We start from the raw sequence: 21,896 nt of genomic DNA, 5'->3' as shown, positions 1-21,896 counted from the left end.
TGAGAAGAATATTAAGTTAATTTAACTCTCTCAGTTACTAGTACGCAGTATTACAGAGGAGTCATCAATTTGTATGATGACATAATGTATTTTTAAAGCTATTGGAAAGCACACCAAGCTGATCAAAAGGATAACAAGCTGGCTGTCCTGCTCCAGGACCTTTTTTTTTCCTCTGGCAGGAAATAACTTGTGCGTTCATTAGTGCAGGCTACAGGAACAGAAAGGCAGTGAGACGTTAAAGAACTCACTGTTGTAACATGGAAAAGAGAAATAACAGCACATACTTTGTTTTACAGCACAAATGTTATGCACTTGGAAGTGGCTAAAACTAACAAATCTCCTTGTGTACGTGTGGGTTGCAGTGCTCAGGTGTACAGGTGATGCAGGTGCTTTAACAATGACAAACACAAAGTTCGCAGTTCAAAACAGTTCTTTTATTTCTCCTTTTTGTCTGCTTAGACCATTAAATAATAAACACTGGCTCTACACACCAATATGTATTGCCAGCTTTAAACCACAGGGTTCAGTCCTGAAATAATAATCACAAACACCACACAGCACAGACACGGCCTCTTCTCCTGACAGTGAGTGCTCTGCGTGCAGGTGCTGGTGTAAGGTATTCAGTAACAAGTGGTGTAATTGCAGTCCGGGCTTGATGCTGGCTTGTAGCGACAGCTTCCTGGCTCGTGTTAGCCGTCTAGTAGTGACAAACAGACAGTTAGATTCCACAAACAAACAAAACACTTAACACTCATGATACGTTTACACAATCTGTTTCCTTTATCGGTCAGTTTCGCAACCACATTAAAGGAACAGATTACATCGTCACATCCCCTATTATACCCTTAGTCATGCCCCGTGTGTTAGCTAGTTCAGTCACGTCTCCTCCAATCCATGACTGACACATCACATACCGCTTTAGGGTGAGGACTTTGGGCATTGTAACTCCGCCCCCTTCCTGGCTGGCTGGCTTCCGAATGACCCTGGAATGAACTGCCAGACCAACCAGTCTGAGGCACTGTTCCTGTTAAACAGTGCCCTCACAGATCGGGAGGGAGATTGTTGACTAGGATTCATTTGCTCTCTGTCACACTCCAACACTCTGTTAGTTCAGAAAGATGAGCAGAGGAAGTGGGAGCAGTGATGAAAATCATCTAAAGTTGCATATTGTTGAGAAAAACAGGGAGATTGGCAAGGCCACAAGTCTGGGCGTCGAGTCAACAGCGACCTCCGACAAACAATGGCTCATAGCTGGGGAAATTGAAACACCCAAGATAACACAACAGTAGCTAGCTAACATCCAAAATATAACAAGTTAGAAACAAGCAATTCTCAAGGCTACTTCAGCACCTGACACATAGTCAACTTTTGTACACAACACAAAAACATTGCACACAGTACCAAGAAAGAGGTGTAACGACAAGGCATTGTCCCTTTACCATTGGTTAAGTGTCAGGGGCAAGGGAGGAGAAAAACCTTAGTGTGGGGGTGTATTTAATGTCATGTGAGGTGCTCTACTCGGCCTGGGGAGAGATACCCTGCTGTGGCAAAGTGGTAAATACGTGCAGGCCCGGAAGAAACAGACAGATAGAGACAGCGAGGTTGGTGAAGCTGAGCACTTGGTTGTGCTCAGCATTTAATAAACAAAACAAGAGAACACAAAAACAGGACACGGCACTCTACGCCAAAATAAAATAGACAAACAAAACGTACTAAACAGACAAACGAACAAACACGGTGAGTGAAAACAACTATCAATTTAATTTACTTTATTTTACTTTCTCCTTCTCCACTCACCGAACACCCAACCCCGAGTGAGTGCTATGTGTCTCTATATATACTGTTGTGCTGGGATTCAATTACTAATGCACTTGAATCCCAGCACGTGAATTCATTACGTGCAACCTCGTGCTCACATCTTATTACATACTTTATATGCACGTGAAGTGATAGTGCAATCCCGTGCCTAAATATAATTATACAATTTAAATCCTCGTGCTGCACACACCCATTTATATCCCGTGTACCAACTACAATACATCAACATTTACACGCAACACGCAACATACAACACAGAAACGCACACAAGGGCTTATTAAAACTGCTGTTGATTGAAGACAAGACAACTGAGTGTGGTTTCTTTTTTCAAAACACTTAACCTCACCTATTAATATCAACATCACTCACACATTCAGACAACCGGAGCACGAAGAAATCAGGACCAGTAAGGTACCTTATTAAATAAAATCATTTTACTCTGTATTTGTTGACGTTCGATAGTCTGAATTTGATAATCATAGTCAATATGGAGGCACATTTACAGTATTCATTTTCATCAGATTTTGTGTTTTAGCTGATTTATGTAGTTTATTATTAATTTCTTAGCAGACGCCCTTATCCAGGGTGACTTACAATTGTTACAAGATATTACATTATTTTTACATACAATTACCCATTTATACAGTTGGGTTTTTATTGGAGTAATCTAGTTAAAGTACCTTGCTCAAGGGTACAGCAGCAGTGTCCCCCACCTGGGATTGAACCCACGACCCTCCGGTCAGGAGTCCAGAGTCCTAACCACTACTGCACACTGCTGCCCTTTACCTTTTTATTGCATTTATAAAAATGTAAACTTTGATTTGCTGGATTTCTGCTCACACATTAAATGCTTCTCTAAATACAACTGAGTGTGTCGGGTATTACAGTATGAAATGAACTGTTAATTATAGTGTCGCGGTACCACCACAGTTAGGGTTGAGTGGGCTTTATTGTTAAACACCAATTTTTGCACTCTAATAATTTCGACCCTGTTAAATGGAGGGGCACATCATTTTGCATGGATGATCTTGTAGGTTAAATGGCTCTTGACGTGGCCGAATTTGTTCCAGTCAGATGTGCAGTTTTGAGATGATTTCTGGTTTTAAATCACAGCTCTGCCACTGACTCACTCTGTGACCTTGAGCAAGTCACTTAACTTCCTTGTGCTCTGTCTTTAGGATGAGGTGTGAAACTGAGATCTTAATTTTACTGACCCTGCAACAGTGATTGTTGTTGCATAGTTCACAGCTTAGCCTCTGTAAGCTGTCTTGGATAAAGGTGTCTGCTAAATAAATTAATACTATTATATACTGCTAATATAGTTATTCATTATAAACATGTTTAATCAGGAAACTTGCTTTCATGTCTTGTACAATAAAATCATTTTTACTTTTTACCCAATTCACTAAGTTATGTTTAAGTTGAAACTGAGTATAATTAAATATCTTGCTGCTGGCCATTTATAAGATTGTAATACTGTACCTCTCTTTAGATGTGTTAGTGCTCCAGCTCTGGAGCCACACAAACATGATGACTATCATAGCATCCAATTCAAAACTCTTGTGCTCGCCTATCGCTGTCTTGACCATTCTGCTCCCTCCTATCTCCAAACTATCATTTCTCCCTACACCCCCTCTGCTCCTCCACCTCTGGCAGACTAACTGTACCCCCCTCTGCTCCCCCGCCTCCAGTGCCCCCTACTTCTCCACCCTTGCCCCTCAGTGGTGGAACAACCTACCCACGGATATCAGGGCTGCTCAGTCCCTGACCACCTTCCGGGACCTCCTCAAGACACACCTGTTCAAACAGCATCTGTAAACATTACAACTCTCGACCATGCTGGACTATATGGCACCCACTTGTACCAGTACTTGCATCAGCTTGTACTTGTACTGAACTGCTGAATTCAACTGCTGCTCCTACCTATAACTACTTATCATATCTTGTATTTTATTTTACTCTTCTAGGTATCTGTACTCACGTTTTCTGTAATTGCTATCATTTGAAATCATTCTCATCCATTTACCGTACTTAATAATAATAATAATAATAATAATAATAATAATAATGTTGTTTAAGTTTTTGTTTGTTTGTTTTAAGTAGTTCAGTTAGATTGGAGCAGTGTGTTTAATATGCACTTCGTTACTGCAATATGTCAGTAGGTGGCATATTTTGTATTATAGTTTACACTTCCTGCTCTGCTTGGTTGTGGTTGTTCTTCTTTGCAAAGTATATTTATAATTGTTTCGAGTATGTTAATAAAGCACACTTTATGACTGCTTTTTTCAACTTTTATTCTACACATTCCTGTGTGGTTAAAATAATTATATAGATGTGGAGACAGTAGCTGCTGTGTATTCTTAAATTCCCCTTAATGCGCAGCACAGTCTGAGCTCTTGAATTATTATTATTTATTTCTTGGCAGATGCCCTTATCCAGGGCCACTTACAATTGTTACAAGATATCACATTATTATTATTTTTACATACAATTACATTATTACCCATTTACACAGTTGGGTTTTTTACTGGAGCAACCTAGGTAAAGTACCTTGCTCAAAGGTACAGCAACAATGTCCCCCACCTGGGATTGAACCCACGACCCTCAGGTCAAGAGGCCAGAGCCCTAGCCACTACTCCACAAACACAACCTGAAAATTATAAGGATCTCTGCTGCCATCCGGACTTATGCCGGCTTAAGTCTGAGTTGTAAATGTAAATGAGGCTTAGAAGTGCAATAATTAATACAAAAGCACATTACACCGACTAGGTTTAAACACCCCCCCCCCAAGAATTAATTATGTGGAAGCCCATGATTACTTTGTTTATGATTTTGTGTCTGACGTCTTTAACCGGTCAGCAGAAACGGCATTAATTTACGCTGTTCACTCAAACTTTCTTCCGACGCCGATGCAATATAAATTGGTAGTAAAATGCACTAATAAAACACATGATAGTATCTATTAACAGTTGTCACTTTTTTGTGACAAATATTCTGTCCATCTAATACATCGTGATATTCATACATTTACACGTTGCAAGTGAAGAGGTATATCGTTACATCACAGTCTGAACTACGCATGGCAGCGTTTCTAATTTTTTGTCAAGCCCCTGAATTCCAATCTCCAAGCTATGCTTTCAGTTGGGCAAACACTCCATCTGGTGGGCCTACAGTAACAAGCTCTTAGTTAAAAAAATAAATAAATAAATAAATAAATAAATAAATAAATAAAAGTTTGTGTTAATACGAAAGATGTAATACAAAAAATGCAAACAACAATAATAAAAACATTGTAATCAAATGTTTCATGTAAGAAACACATTTCTACATCAGCAATAATCCCACACACAATTAGCATATATTATAGACATTGAGTTAGACCTGATAAAACAAAACAAAACAAACAAAAACAAAACAAACAAAAACGTACGGCTGCAATTTCGTTAAACGTTATACATTCTTTATTTGCAGTCCAGAAATCAAAATAAATCTTTCTAAAATCCAGTGTATTCTGGTCAGTCGGTGCGCAAAATGCAACATTCTAATTTATATTTTACAGTTGTAAGTCTTATCTAAAGCATTAAAACAGAGAAATACAGATGATGAGTAACTATAACCCACATGTAATTTTACACATAAAGAGGCTACCCCTTTGGATAGTAAGAATCGTACATTTAATCTCACTCAAATATAATTTCTGTTGCAAGTTGTTTGGACCTTCTCGGTTACCGTCACTCTGTTTCTATAGTTACCGGTGAAGTATTCTGGAAGTGGAAGTTTGCTGGCTCTGTTCTGCAAAATTGAAAAGACAAGAATTGAACCATGGTGCTGAGTAAGTTCTATATTTTTCTGAAAGTTTATATCAGGAGCATTAAATAACACGAAAGCAGTGTAATTAAGATATCAAATCGGCAGAATAAAACGACTGATATATTTCAAACAGTTTTTCAGTTGGCAGTTGCCCCGTGGCTTGAAAACATGAGTACATTGTACTACAATTGTAACATGCACGTACTTTTTAGACTATGTCCAGTTGTTACTTGATAAAAGCGTATTTCTATGTTCTAAAAAAATAAAGCGAGCTTGTTAATTTACTTGGTATTTCTATGTTTACGGTTTGGATACCTGTATTATACCGTCCATAATGCAAACACAAAACCGCCATGATCCAGTGCAGTTACATAGAAGGTAATGGTTTTCAAGGTTCTTTTGTCATATCAGCGTTACTCATTATGGCGTTTACTTAATTTGTCCTAAGGAAGTGAGTAAAAAAGACACACTAAAGAAAGAAAGCACACCCCTACATCAAAACGACGAATTGTAAAAAACAAAAAAAACTAAAAAAAAACTATTACCTCTTTTAGTTTTTGGTACCTTGATGTAAGGAAAGTAAGACAGACATAATTCACTTGATTCTCAGTGAAATGTTTTTTTTTTTTTTTTCCATTTCAGCACAGCAGTCAACTGTCTTTCATACTTGTTACTCACACACACACACACAAAAGTTGTTTATAGTGTTTATGAGGTCTTTGCATTGACTCTCACTATATTTGTATTTACTATTCCTAACTCCAGTCAAACAAAATTCCACACAGGGTCAACAACAAACAAAATATTTAGGCACTTTCAGTTTGTTTTAAAAAACAATAATGACTGTTTAATATCTGTTTAAACATTACAAGTACTTGTCCTGTGTCCTCATAAGGTAGGTTTTGTAAGACCTTCCTTCCTTGTGGATACTTTTCTGACCCCCCCACCCCACACACACACACACACACACACACACACACTTCCCTGAAGTGTATTCAAGTAAGTTTTTAGTTTTTCTAGAATTAGATGAAGTCTGTAAATTGATTCTAATGTTTAGATGAAAAACTAATGATTTATTTCCAACAGTCACAGAAGAATTGATTAGGCGGCGTGCAGAACATAACAACTGTGAAATCTTCTCTTTGGAAGAAATCTCTTTACATCAGCAAGAAATTGAGAGGATAGAATACATCGACAGATGGTGCAGAGAGCTGAAAATTCTTTATCTGCAGAATAATATAATTTCTAAGATTGGTGAGTCTTTGTTTTAATTCATTAATACAGTAAAGTGCTTGCATTTGAATACATATTATGATAGTACTGGTATGATAGAGTTGCACAAATCAGTTGGGGTGTTCCACACCAAACACTCTCAAAAGTACATTCTGAATGGACTTTGCTCCAGGTCTCAACTCCTAACATCACTGGAGGAATTTGAGACATGCAATCTCTTCCCCTGGGATCACTTGTCCTAATATAGCCTTTATTAGTCTAACCAGATGCCAGAATTTATTTAAAAGTTAAAAGGGATGCCTGCACCACATATTATCACAACTGGATCAAGATACAGACATAATACAAAATATCCATAATTATAGTATGGGCCTTCACCTCATGGGTGAAATTCATCTCCAGTTTCCTTGAATAATTGGAAACAATTTGAAAACCTCCAACGTTCAAATTTTACAACAATACCAGTTCCCAGTCCTGATTGTTGAAATTATATTTATTTATTTATTACACATTAGGGATGTCACGTTATACCGGTTTTACGGTAAACCGCGGTATAAACTGCCACGGTTTTGAAACCACAACCATTTGTCTTTACAATGATTACCGAGTTCACACGGTTTAAGGTGATATGGTTGTGTTTTTGTATTCACCGTTTGTCCATTGGTGAGCCACTGTGTTCATTAGAACTAACTAATGAACACAGACATCTCAAGTTCTGAAAACTGCCATGTACGAGATTATCTGAGTAAGCTATTAAATGTGACATCATACTTAATATAAACCACCCTACTAAACAATGATTGCTAGCAAACGTGATTGTCAGTAAATGAAACACAAATACTCAAATATCAGCAAGAACAAGGCATTGTAACTTTTCATTACTGCCTTCCTATTAATTTACCAAACCAAAGAAGTAACAGTATCTATCGTATCGGTCAAGAGAAATGCAGTAAGCACACACCAGTGCAGATACTGCTCTTATCTGCCCCCTATTTTACTGCATTTAATCCTGTACTTCAGAATACTGTAATCTGCCAAGTGTTTAACCTGTAGTACTTTGTATTTAATCATATCCTGATGTAACTATCACTATTTAATCATATCCTGATGTCACTATCACTATTATCTGCTGTATTGTATTATTGAATTGTGGTTTGTCACACTTGTACTTTGCTTGAACAAAAGTTATTGTATTTCTTGCTCTTATTGTATTACTTGTATTGTAACACTTGAAATGTATTTGCTTACGATTGTAAGTCGCCCTGGATAAGGGCGTCTGCTAAGAAATAAATAATAATAATAATAATAATAATAATAATCAAAAAGTATATTTACTATATAACTAAGTCTAAGATGCTACAGGCATTATTTTTATTTTAAACAGTATTGTAAAGATGTTGCCATCTCCTCAAGTTGGTATTATGTATTAAAAAATGAATACCATTTTATTCCCATTGGGGGGGGGGAAAAGTCCCCTAGATTATTTGTTTATTTAGCAGATGCCTTTATCCAAGGCGACTTACAGAGACTAGGGTGTGTGAACTATGCATCAGCTGCAGAGTCACTTACAACTACGTCTCACCCGAAAGACGGAGCACAAGGAGGTTAAGTGACTTGCTCAGGGTCACACAGTGAGTCAGTGGCTGAGGTGGGATTTGAACCGGGGACCTCCAGGTTACAAGCCCTTTTCTTTAACCACTGGACCACACAGCCTCCTAACTTTGCAACAGTGTCATACCCACCTTAATTTTTCTTCTTTCCTTTGTGTTTGTTGCCAACATGCAGCCCAAAAAAACAAAAACAAATTGCAGGCGTCGTCTTCTTATCATTAAGTTTTGCACTCTGCTGAGAGATCAGTGGGCGGGCACTGCAAGTCTTAAAACACACTTGATTGGCTAATGCTAGGTATCGCTTTGCTTCTCTTAACTAATAGGATGCCGTCCAAACTGATAAAGATGAAGAGGGTATTCAGTTGCAGTGGTCACATCCTTACCCCCATTGTTTCAGACTGAGCCCAGAAAATGTTAATATTTTGGTGTTTTTCCACAGTAATTTAAAATAAAAAAAGCAGGATTATTTTGCCGAGCTTGTGTGAGCTGGAGTGAACACTACTTCCAGTTAGGTAGTGCCTGATAGAACTGTAGTACCAGTGTGTTGTATTTGTTTTAAAACTTTAAATTAAAGTTATTTTTCTTGTTAAAAAAATGACTTGACTTGAGTGTATTTCTTTAAATAGCCATTTGAAAACGGATTACAAAAAAATGACATTATACCGCGTGACGTACGACGATAACCGTGGTATATTTTTTGACGGCGTGACATCCCTATTATAATATTACACAATCACCCATCAAACACAATACATAAAAAAGCAAATGAACCAATAGTTCAACAGTTTACAAAAAATGAATATAACATGAATTTGTAGTTTTAGAAGAAATACAATGAGATAATTAGTGTATCATAACATCATTAACTATGTAGCAAATTACATCACAAATACATTAATAGATTTAAATAGAAATAAGTTGGTGTAGTTGCCATGGCATCAAAAGCCTATAAGTACCTCCACTGTTTTCAAACACACCTTTCCTACAATGAAAGCGCTATGATATCTATGGCCCTAAAGCCGTAGATTAAAATAACCTCCTCCTGTAGAAAGCCACGATTGGAGAAAACTGGACTGCAACTCTCATTCAAAAATCAATAATATAATATATTAAAAGTTAAATACTGTATAAAGTTTGTAGTATTAGAACAGCTAAAATTAGACAATGCGACATATAGAAGAATAAAATAAAGTAATTGGATAAATAGACTGAACATGATTATGACAGCGGGACTCAACAGAAAATAATTAACTCCAATAAATATATAACATTTAAATAAATAAACAAAATTAATTTAAAAGTTGTGCATGCTGAGGAGGCCAAATCAAGGCTGATCCTCAGAGCCAGCATTGCATGATAATATAAATATAAGTTTATATAAAATAATGTTAATTAGAATTAATACAGATTTAAAGATATAAGTAAAAATGATGTCACAATATTATTATTATTATTATTATTATTATTATGATTTATTTCTTAGCAGACGCCTTTATCCAGGGCGAACACCATTACATCACATAAGAATAAATCAGGGATTTGAACATAAACAATAACAAGTAGTTGTCATGCCATCAAACACCTATAAATACCTCAAATCTTTTGATTAAAACGTTGGGCAGCTGGCTCTTTGAGCTAATATATATATATATATATATATATATATATATATATATATATATATATACACACACATATATACACACACACATACATACACTGATGTGCAAAAGTCTTAGACATGTTGCATTTTTCTACTCTGATGCATTATGAGCATCAACAATTTACTCAAAGCCTCCACTAGTGTTTTCTACTATTATAACAACCTTGACTTGCATAAAGAAGGAAAAACATTGAGTGAAACAGCTTGCATCACTCGATTTTCAAGGTGTGGTATCTGAAGCATAATCAACAAGTACAGATACAATATCCTTAAGGAACAGAAATAAGACAAGCGTGCTTTGGACTGTTGATGGTTGGACAATGACACATGTGCCTTCTGCCAGTTCTGTTGTCAATTCAACACTTGTCCTTAAGGATATTATCTTCAAGTATTGCTCATCCTTGTTAGACAGCTTTCTGGGTCTTCCAGTCCTGGGTTTGTCAATTACAGATGATGTTTATCTGTACCTGTTGATTATGCTTCGAATACCACACCATCAAGTGATGCGAGCTATTTCACTCAATGTTTTTCCTTCTTTATGTCAAGTCAAGGTTGTTATAATAATAGAAAACACTAGTGAAGGCTTTGTGTAAATTATTGATGCTCATAATGCATCAGAGTAGAAAAATGCAACATGTGTAAGACTTTTGCACAGCAGTCTCTCTCTCTCTCTCTCTCTCACATTAAAGCATATATAGGACACAGCTATGCATACTGTAGTTGCCCCTACTGTATTTTCTGCATATGGTAATTGTAGAAGAATAAGTAGTTTCAAAACCTGCATCCACAAACATAATAAAATAATAAGGGAAATGTTGTGATTATTGAGCAGAACACTAACATTTCCAGCAACATAACTGAAACTGTTTTCTAGGATTCATGTAGTTCATATCATCTTTTGTTTTACAGAAAATGTTGACAAACTGAAGAAGTTGGAATACCTAAATCTAGCTTTGAACAACATTGAACAAATTGAAAATTTGGAAGGTAAAATCTTTTCATATGTCCATGATTTACTTCAATTTGACAGGGGTGACAGGGTATTTCAGAACTTGCATGGCAAATGGACAAGAGGTTAAACCTTCTAATGATTAAACTGATAACCAGCTGCCAGAGGCCTTAGTTGCCCATTCAGTCACAGAATATTTAAGCCCTTGAAATAAGGAAATATATATGACTTTTATGAGCACATTACAAGAACTGTGCCATGGCAATGCTCCAGAAAGAATTTTCACCTGCCTCATTTCAATTCAAGACATTCACTAACCAGAGACAATATGGATCCCTAAAGGATTGGAATCCTGTGGTTGCCCTCTAGCAATTGACCCAGTGGTAGGGGAAATAGTAAAATATATAAACTTCTGTAACCAAGTTGCAAAACTATTTAAAAAAATAATTACTAAAAAGGAACACAGTGAATTCCAGCCCTTTGCAGCCATTCAGTCTACCAAAATGCAGCAGGTAGTACAGTTACAACTTAAAATAATTGTTTCATCACCAGAACCCTGAAATGCGTATACTGTAGTTCTTGTGTATTTTATTTATTAATACATACTGTAGTACCACATTTTGTTGCTTTTGTGTTTGTACATGACCATGCAGGATCCATTAACTAGATGAGACCTTTGTTTAATTTTTTTTTATGGAGCATTTCCAAGATAGATAAACAAAACAAGTTAAAAACCTGATTTCTGGAGTAGAGGCAAATGTTCAGGCAACTAAGCCTCCTTTTTACAGAAAAGTTTGAATTTACAAAATGCTATATTTATCAACTTCCACCTTCCTAGCATACATTTTCATTCTCCCTGTGGCAGAGCTAGAACCCTGCCTGTAAATAGTGTTGGTGTTTGGATGTGTTTTAGTGGTGGTTGGCAGTGATGGGGTTAATTCATGTGAGAATGTGCTGTTCCTAAATGGTATAATTGGTGTTAATTGGGAACAGCCACATACTGTACAAAGAGAACCCAAAGCTACGTTAGAGATAAACTATCAGAGAGCTGGAAGAAAGAGAAGGTACAGTGTTTTGATTCACTTGTAAAAGTATATGGCTTCCTGTGACTTGTAAACAGCTTAGCTGTCTGGTATAGTTTAGAAGTGAAGCGTTTAGTTAGCACTCCTGGTTTGTCACACTCCCTCTAAACTGTATTTTCAGGATGTGAGAGTTTACAGAAGCTGGACTTCACCGTGAATTTCATTGGAGAGTTGAGCAGCGTAGAGTCTCTGAAACAAAACATTCACTTGCGGGAGCTCTTTCTCGTGGGAAACCCTTGCACGGAATTTGAGGGATACAGGGAGTTTGTGGTGGCTACATTACCTCAGCTAAAGGTAAAATTTACACATATCCAAGGCTATCCATGTTTAAATATTCAGCATTTCTGCAAATTTGGTAGGTAAAACAGGTGAATATTAGACTTTGTACACCAAGTTCCATTAAAAATGATATCAAAGCCAAAACAAAAAGCTTTTTTTTTTTTTTTTTTTTTTAAGCCCATGGTGGCATATCATGTATAGGTCCATTAGGTGTTCAGATTATATTTGTGATTCATTTGCTTTCTCTTCAACAGTGGTTAGATGGCAAAGAAATTGAGAGATCAGACCGAATCAAGGCAATGCAAAACCTGCGTCAAGTTCAGCTTCAAATCAGAGAGCAGGAACAGGCTTACTTAAAGAAGAGAGACAAGGAGAAACAGGAGGCTAAAAAGAAGCTAGAGAATCCATACCAAAAAGAGAAATCGGAGGCCAAGGAAAGTAAGCCTGGATTCGATGGCCGTTGGTACACAGACATCAACAATACCATGTATGTAAAAATTAAGAAAGTCCCTGTTAAAGGAAACAATGAAACAGTGGTTTCAAACTTGCAAGAATAGAGGGACTGCTTTTTATCTAAAATGTTCTACTAGGGGGTATACATTCTTTATGAAAATATCCATATATATTTTCCCAGAATAGTTCAGGTAAATTGGGGGCCTGCTGTAATTGATATCCAGATGTGTCTTTCTCAAAAGCCCATTTTTATTTTTAGTCGTAAAAATACATGTTGGTTTAGCTTTAAATCTGTAACCTCTCCCTCCCCCATCTCTTTGTGTAGGTCAATTTATCTTGAACATACACTATACATTACTAGAGAAAATGTAATCCAGGGCTCTGAAAATTCATAGTAATAAAAACATTTTAACAGAAAATGTACACAGAAGAACTGATCACACAGTTGTGTCTTTTCACTTGCAATCCTTAAAACACGTAAAGAAACTTCTTAACTTCAGCTGCCAACTACTGCATTATGATGAAAGGACATTGTATAAAAGGTTAATTTTCCTATGCACATCACAACCAATGGCTATATCGGTACCAGTCAAATTCACACTATTGTGTTGTACAAGTTTAAATACAGTAATATTCAAATTGTCAAAACTGTCCTATCATTATAGCCTTGATTGTGAAGAAAACAAAGAATGTGTGCATGAAACACAAGGAACAGAGAAGCATAAGGGTTCAGATGAAGATGAAATGGACAAGAAATTCTGGGAGGAGCCAACTCCCTTCACCCCGGAATCACGGTTGGAGACGCACAGGCACCTGGAGGAGAAGCGCAAAGCAAACGATGCTAAAAGGTACCTTATTCAGATTTAACACCAAATGGCAGAATACTAATTGTCATTTCAAATATTAAGTAAAATACTTGCATATCATTGGAGCAAAATAAATCTATTTTTGCTGTTTTTGCTGTGCTATGAAATAGGATTTATACAACCGTGACTGAAAACAGTGTCCTGGTTGTAAAATAGCTAACACTATTTCTGGCAAGGCTATTGGCTTCCAACTGCATATTTTTTGAATTCCCACAGAATAATCTGGAGACCATTAGTCTGTAGTTAGCGATTACTGAATTTGTAAAATAAACAATTAGAATGTCCACACTATGTCCAATAAAACAAAACAAAATACATGTTGGTTTAGCAGCTGTTCAGGCCTAGCTGCTCCTGTGTATTAGGTAAAGACATACAACAATGATAAGGTCTGCCCCCTGCCTTTCCAATATTCCATCATACATTATGGTAGAGACAGCAATGTATTCCTTAGGAGTATAATATTTATTACCTAATATTTACCCGCAACCAAACACAGCAGGTAGGATGTCCCAGACGAAATGTCAGGTTCTCTAATAATTTACATTTACACAATTCAACACAAAACAAAACACTTTACATGTGCAGGGCTTAAGCCCTGCTACAGCAGGTTTTACATACCTTTAGAAAATGTTAAAAAAGACTTTAGGCCACATTACATGTGTTTGCTTTTCTCAAGACATCTGTTTCTTGTGAAATAAACATGGACATGGTGTATTTTTGTGTTTATATGTAAAGCCTCTCATTTCCCTTTGGAACGCCTGCTTTTCCCCGAACTCTATGCAAATGAAAGGGGGGGAGGGGGGGCAGATTAAATTAGCCATGTTGATGGCCCACTTAGATTCTCATGCTGTTAACCGTGAAAGTCCCCAAAATACTGTTTACATGAGCAGAGAATCCACGCGTCATCATGTGTGACGTAAATGGTTATTAAAGATCTAATTTGCTGATGGATAGTGCCTGCTTTTTTAATATTGTTTTAGTGTTGTCGCCTACACTGCTTTTCACACATCGTGTGTGTGTTGGGGGGGGGGGGGGGGGGGGGTTGTTGTTGTTAGGTCTTTATTAATAATAAACTGGGCCAAATCCAAGTGGTCGTTGAACAGGCATTTGGCCTATTGCAAGGGAGGGGGCGGATACTACTGAAGTGAACCACACGCTTGTTCCCCAAATTATTACGGCCTGCTGTATTCTGCACATTCTGTGCCAGGAACGTAAGGAGGTGCTCAGGCAAGCAGAGGAACAGCTACCTCAGCCTGAAGCGAGGGTCCTGCTGTTAGAGATGCACTGCTATCTTTCTTTTTTGTAACCCGACGGTATACTTTTATTTTGTATCACATTTTTGTTTCATTAGCTTATTTTGTATCTCTTTATACGAAATATAGCATCCTCATTTGCGCTGTACTTGTATGACTGCTTCTGCTTAATAAAGAATTGGAATATTGTGTAGTATTGTTGAGTCCCAAGAAATAAGTTGCGAAAATTCCACAACACATTTTATTTTGAGAGTGGGTTAAATTATTATTTTATTATTATTATTATTTATTTCTTAGCAGACGCCCTTATCCAGGGCGACTTACAATCGTAAGCAAAAACATTTCAAGCGTTACAATACAAGTAATACAATAAGAAGTTGAGCAATATCCTTCCTTCCTGACTTGTATCTCACATAGATTTATTCTTTGCTGAGTGGCTGCAAATTCCTACATTTCTGTTGGAGGATTGTAATACACTTGCAAGTTTTAAAAGGAGATTACAAGTAGAAACGGAGGATTGTTCTTGTTCGCAAGATTTAAAGCTATATTACAGTTCAATAGGGAGTATTTACACGCTCGTAGAATTTAAAACAGGATTGCAAAGTGTGGCAAAATGTAAAAAAATGCCTAAAGACACAAAAAAACCCCAGAAGAATATGCCCGTGACCATAAGGATTTTGTTGTGGAAGACAGCAAAGAAAAGAAGGAACAATTGAAGTGTACTGTCGAGCTACTATACATATTGTGACAGAAAAAAAAAAAAACGCCCAAGAACTTTTGAAAGCAACCGAAAACAATAATTTCATACAGTATATAAAAAGTGACATCCCCGAAAAAATAAAAAAATAAAAGCTAAAAATAAGCACCAAAAAATGAAATTAATAAAAACAGAAAAACAGAAGCCCAAACTATAGGGCTAAAGCACACACTTGCGCTGGTCATAACACTTGAATAGAGGTGGTGGACAAATGATCGGGGTGGTAAGCTGACTACAGTACATTTAAAACTTTCACCTTGCACGGGGGGTTAAAAGGTCTCCACTGGCCAATTTTCTTTTACAGAGTAAATGGAACAACCCATTAGAAGGTGAAATGGAAAGTTGTTGGCTCAGCTGCCTGCCTTGTTCCTGGAGAAAATGGAACAGTTCTCATAACTGATGTAAGAGAAACATCAGGTTAAAATTATTTTTTTTTGTCTGTTCATGTGCTTAAAAGTTCACTATAGCTGGTATCAATATTTTTTTCCAGGTCCACTTAACATTTAATGGGTCATTTATTGTTTGACTTTTTGATGGATATATGAAGTTTTAGAATTTTTACTGTAGAATATTGAAATATTAATGAGGCAAGAATCTTATAACCACAGAGCCTGGCTGAAGATGACTAAGGATCCATGCCCAGAAGGTATTCATTAAAAAGCTGGCATTACCAGTAATATACTCATCAATTTTAAAGCACAAGGGAGTACAATGTTAACTGCTATTAAAAAAAAAAGAAAAAGTTAATGGTGGATTGGTTTTGGAATACAACCAGTGGTGTAGTGCTATATTTAGAAGTGAGGGGTCGCTATTATCTACACCCCCCTCCCCCCCGTATGACACCGTCTGTCTCCTCACACACCAGCAGTTGAGCAAGCAAGCAGGCTGTGATGTAATAGCTTGCTGTCTCACACACACGCCCACATCCAAGCACACAGTCTCAAATGAGATGATGCAGACAATCTTAGAATATATCACATTAAGCTTATTAATGGTATATAGATTAAGTATATGGCAAGTTTACTTTTAAAGAAATTCTTCATGCAACAATATGAGATAGATTACTTATTGTTACTTCATCAAGTTTCACTAAAAGTTATTTCACACGCAAAGTGTGCAAACTAAATAATTAACAGTTCAATTCTATGTGAATGTGTTACAATTAATTAATTTAGTTCCTTGAAAGGAAAATGCAACTGGAATTATACTCAACAGCTCCTTGAAGCTTAGCCTTTTGGTCTGCTGGCTTGGAAACTCAATCTGTTGAAGTGTCCAGTACAAAGCTCTCCTCTCCGCAATGAAATCTTCAATCCTACGTTGGATCAAACTCGGCAACACAGCTTTCAATTCTTGATAGAATCAACAAACAGCTGCAACAAAGTCTTCAGTCCTCAGTATAGGATCCATAACAGCGCCCGTCTGCTCTGTCCTCTTCGCTGAATCTTTTAGCTACACAGGTAGCAGGGCACAGTTTCTTTTGGATACTGTGGTTTTAGGTGTACAGCAGACCTAGACTGGTTTGTCTGATAAGTCTCTAAGTTTTACGGCAGTCCTTTAGCCGGGCCTCAGTCTCATTGCTTGTGGTCGTTGACTCGCTTGCAGCTTGCTTCTCGTCTTGGGTCTGTTTTCAGGCAGAGGCCTGTCATGATTCCGTTTTTAGGCAGAGTCCCGGAGTTGCAGCTTTGCTTAGCAGAGTGACAGCACCTTGTTTAGCATTCGATGTGGAGCGCAAAATGTTCATTTTGGCTTGGATGTTTATAGTCTTCTCACTCTGCTAACTAGCCACTTTCATGAGATCATTTGTGTATCTTGCCTTTTTTAAACTCACAGTCCTTTGATGTTTTAATGTCCTTTTCCACTGGGACATCGCTAGTTTATGTCTTCCTGGCATCAAAATGATTGTTGTTGCACGTGTGAATTATCTGTACTTAATTCAACTGTCCGCTCAGCCTAATCTAGTTCAGGCGCAGGTCCTCTAATCAGTAGGTCACATAGTTCAGTATGTCTGCCAGGAACCAAGGGGCCCTTTTCCTTAAGACACAGCAGTTTGCTTTTTTCCTAAGACACGGCAGTTTCATTAAGTAGTCCAGTTATATCATTAGTACACGTTCATGTATTATTATATTCAGGGAATATGTCCCACAGGGAGCAGTGCTCCCCCGCAACCCCCCCTCCCCCAAGCACTACACCCCTGAATACAACACTGGTTGAATTCCATTCAAGAACGGTAGTAATTTAAAGTTATTTTCATCTATTGGGTTTTGATGGACTTTTGTGAACCAGATTTCTAGTTTACAAAAGTCACCATCACAATTTGTACTGTTTTCTTGCTGTAAAAAGGCTGGTCCCTTTTAGTCAGGGGCAGTGAGAAGGAAAAACACTGCCAAGGGAGCATATAAAATTCCTGTGCCATCAGCAGCTCTCAAAAGCACTTATCAAGGACAAGTACATTTAGTTTCATTTAATTTTTAGTTGGTGTCATTTTGCTATACCCTACTGGAGTGTTAAGAACCAAATGTTCCCATTAATGTACATTTTGCACCAGGCTATTATCTGATGCCCAAAGAAATTAAATAAAATGATCTCCATTTAAGAAACTTAAAGAAGCTCTAAACATTTACAAGGCTAGCTGCTCCTGTGTATTGTGTTAAAAACGATAATGATAATGATAAATACTAAATTACTATGTGGAGAAAATCTTATGAAGCTCAGATAATGGACTAGCACAGTAACAATATAGTAAAACCATGTAGTCTGTAGAACCTCTGAATGGCAGTTTTATTCTTTAATATATAATCATAAAGCTGTGATTTAGCAACTTTCCATAGGGAGTTATTATTAATGGTTTGGAAAAACTAAATGCAGTTATGGCAGGTGCACGGACTGTTTGACTGCACCAGTCTATCAAATGATGAAAGTTTACATTCTGAATAACCAAATGAGGAACAAACATGAACAATTCACCCTAAAAAAGCATTTTCAACCTTTAATTTCGAGTTTTTTTTCGTTCCAAACTGTCACTCCGTTTTTATCCTGCCATTAAGTACTCCAGCAGCAAAAGCTTAAAGATACAGTGTCTTTTAAAAAGGGTAATAACCAAACCCAACATAGTTCAAGTGTAGCATAGAACACAAAAGTAAAGGCTGCCACACACCAGATGCGCTGCGATATTTCATTGAGTGACAAGCTTTTCACAGAGACCATACACACCAGAATTGACACATGTGGCGATGTGACGTGTTTGAAAACTGTCAGATCTATACAACTATTAAAAATTGCTATTAACAAAACTATGGTCAAGACTGGTACATATTCGACAACATGATGTGGAAATTGAGTGTCTTCTCTGATAGTATTTCAACATACAAAAAAGGCTGTATAAAGTAAACAACACAGCTAATGAGCTATATTTTATGCTCAAATATATGGGAAAACCATATTCTTTTATTCTAATACAATTGCTCAGAGATAATAAAATGTTTTCTCAAAAAGATAGGTGTCAAAATTATTGGCACCCCTAAGATTCTTATAAATAAAATCAAACAAAATTAAATCTGCATTAACATTCTACTTTAAGTTCATCTCAGTCTTAAGGAACTGTATTGTGGCCTTCCATGGCTTCCTATTTCACTGGGGTGTAAAAATGAGGTAACACGCATATTAAATCCATTTGTCATCCATCACCATGGGGAAAGACAAATGAAAAGTGACAAATGGTTGTTGACCCTCATAAATCAGGCAATGGATTCAAAACAATAGCTAAAAAACTACCACTATTAGGGCAATAATTAAGAAGTTCAAAACCACTGGAACAGTGGTAAACTTGCCTGGTAGAGGACACAAGTGTATCTTGCCCCCACGCACAGTGAGGCAGATGGTTCGGAAGGCAAAGGGAAATCCAAGGGCCACAGTTGGAGAATTACAGAATTTGGTTGCATCTTGGGGTCACCAAGTCTCCAAATCTACAATTAGACGCCACCTCCATGCCAATAGGCTATTTGGAAGGGTTGCCAGAAAAAAGCCTTTATTGAGAGCAACCAACAAACGTAAGCGCCTGGAGTTTGCTAAACGGCATTGGCACTTTGATTGGAACCAGGTGCTATGGTCAGATGAGACGAAAATAGAGCTCTTTGGCCACGCACACCAGCGGTGGGTTTGGCGTTGAAAGAAGCATGCGTGTGCAGAAAAGAACCTCATACCTACTGTACAATATGGTGGTGGATCTTTGATGTTATGGGGTTGGTTGTTTTGCTTCCACTGGTCCTGGGGCCCTTGTTAAGGTCAACGGCATCATGAACTCTACCCAGTACCAGGACATTTTAGCCAAAAACCTGGTTGCCTCTGCCAGGAGGCTGAAACTTGGCTGCAAGTGGATCTTCCAGCAAGACAGTGACCCCAAGCACACATCAAAATCCACAAAGAAACAGTTAATTGACCACAAAATCAACATTTTGCAATGGCCATCTCAGTCTCCAGACTTGAACCCCATTGAAAACCTGTGGTTTCAATTGAAGAGAACAGTCCAGAAGCGCAGACCGAAGGATATCAAGGATCTGGAAAGATTCTGTATGGAGGAATGGTCAAAGATCTCTCCCAATGTGTTCTCCAATCTCATTAAACGTTATAGAAAAAGACTCAGTGCCGTTATCCTTGCAAGGGGAGGGTGCACAAAGTACTGATAACAAGGGTGCCAATAATTGTGACACTTCATTTTTTTTGGAAATAAATATATAATTTGAGAAATGTGTAATTTTGGTTGATTCCATTGAATCATTAATAAAGTCAAATATATTCCACATGTTGGAAAATTACAATATAACTCAGTACTGGTATTATTTATTTTATACAGTCTTTTTTGCTCATCTTTATCAAGGGTGCCAATAATTTTGGAGGTGACTGTACATGGCAATAAATCATACACCAGGCTTATCCAGTTCCTTCGAAATGGACTCCCATATATTGTCTTTCAAATCTGTATATTTATAATTGTGATGATCTTTGTCATACAGATCTGGATTTTTTTCCACAGCAAGTATTCATTTTTCCTCTGTCATTTTGCATACTGTTTCACCCTGCTGGACCATGTGCAGTGCAGTGCATTGCATTGTAGCTGTTCTCTGATTGCTCAATTCCCTAGTTGTCGCACGACAAATCCCCCCCCCCAAAACAAATAGGATTCAATCCTATTTATTTCGCGGCACTCCAGTGTTGCCTTGGAGTGGTCAGTGGTGTTGCCTGTAGTGTGAAAGATACATATCAAAAGTATAGGTTATATCTATTCTTTTTGTGTGTGTGTGGGGGGAATATTGGGTTGGCAAGGAGAGAGTTAAATTCCTCCCTGCCAGAACACATGTAGGAGTGTGGCTGGGGCCACAATGGAATAATTGATGATCAATTAGGCTCCAGCACAGGTGTATAAAAAGGGAAAATCACTGGTGTTAATATTAATGTTGGTGAAGGTGTGTTTGATGTGTGGTGTGCTGTGCTGTGTTTTTGTCTAAACCTTTTATTTTGGCGAATGCGCCTATTTGGTTGTTAGTGTGTTTTTGTTAATAAACGTGCGTTTTAAACTGCAGCTTCTTGAGTCTTGCTCCTTGATGGAAACAAGCCTTGCCAGTGACGTTAGCCTGTCACACAGCCCAATTTCAAACTTATTTTCTATGTTAACCCAGTGTGTATGGTTTGGGGGACGGGAGCGAGGCTCCTCCCTATCCTTTTATCTCCTATAGTAAATCAAATCTACTGCCTATTTAAACCATTACTCACACCCCATACCTTCGTCTTGTGTTTTTTCGTTTTGGTTCTGAACCTAAGCGGATTGCAAGACCCACAGCTAATTTCTTTCAGCATAAAGATTAAAGAAAACTCAAGTATGGAGTACTTACCTTACATCTCTTCCTCGGATTCAGAGGTTTTTGAAGATAACTTGTCTGTATCAGAACATTCTCCGACAGCTTCAGCCCACCATTCTTCCCTCTATCAGACGTCTCCTTAAAATCCGAACAGGTGCCTCCCGAGCAGGACAGCATACCACTACCCGCCGTCCAAGGAGTCAATCCCTGTCGATCTACCTCTCCTGAGTGACTACTTTAAGAACTGGATTCTCAACAAGCTGATAAAGAC

At 37.6% G+C, this 21,896-nt stretch overlaps 1 protein-coding gene across 2 annotated transcripts in view; it reads left to right on the top strand.

The window, feature by feature from the left end:
* The first annotated feature begins 5,496 nt into the window (after positions 1-5,496).
* dnaaf11 (dynein axonemal assembly factor 11) overlaps positions 5,497-21,896 on the top strand; it is a 134,738-nt gene continuing 118,338 nt past the window's right edge. The window contains exons 1-6 of one of the 2 annotated variants that reach the window (XM_059022599.1): positions 5,497-5,650; positions 6,715-6,882; positions 11,044-11,121; positions 12,287-12,459; positions 12,699-12,931; positions 13,563-13,745. In XM_059022599.1, the coding sequence (XP_058878582.1) occupies positions 5,641-5,650; positions 6,715-6,882; positions 11,044-11,121; positions 12,287-12,459; positions 12,699-12,931; positions 13,563-13,745 (845 nt within the window). In that variant the 5' untranslated portion in view covers positions 5,497-5,640. The remainder of the gene's footprint in view (positions 5,651-6,714; positions 6,883-11,043; positions 11,122-12,286; positions 12,460-12,698; positions 12,932-13,562; positions 13,746-21,896) is intronic. The other variant, XM_033998814.3, reaches the window with a different exon arrangement.

Source organism: Acipenser ruthenus, chromosome 4 (assembly GCF_902713425.1).
Source record: "Acipenser ruthenus chromosome 4, fAciRut3.2 maternal haplotype, whole genome shotgun sequence".
Classification (NCBI taxonomy): Eukaryota; Metazoa; Chordata; class Actinopteri; order Acipenseriformes; family Acipenseridae; genus Acipenser; species Acipenser ruthenus.
Note: the sequence above shows the minus strand (reverse complement) of the source record. Positions and strands in the feature narration are given on the sequence as shown.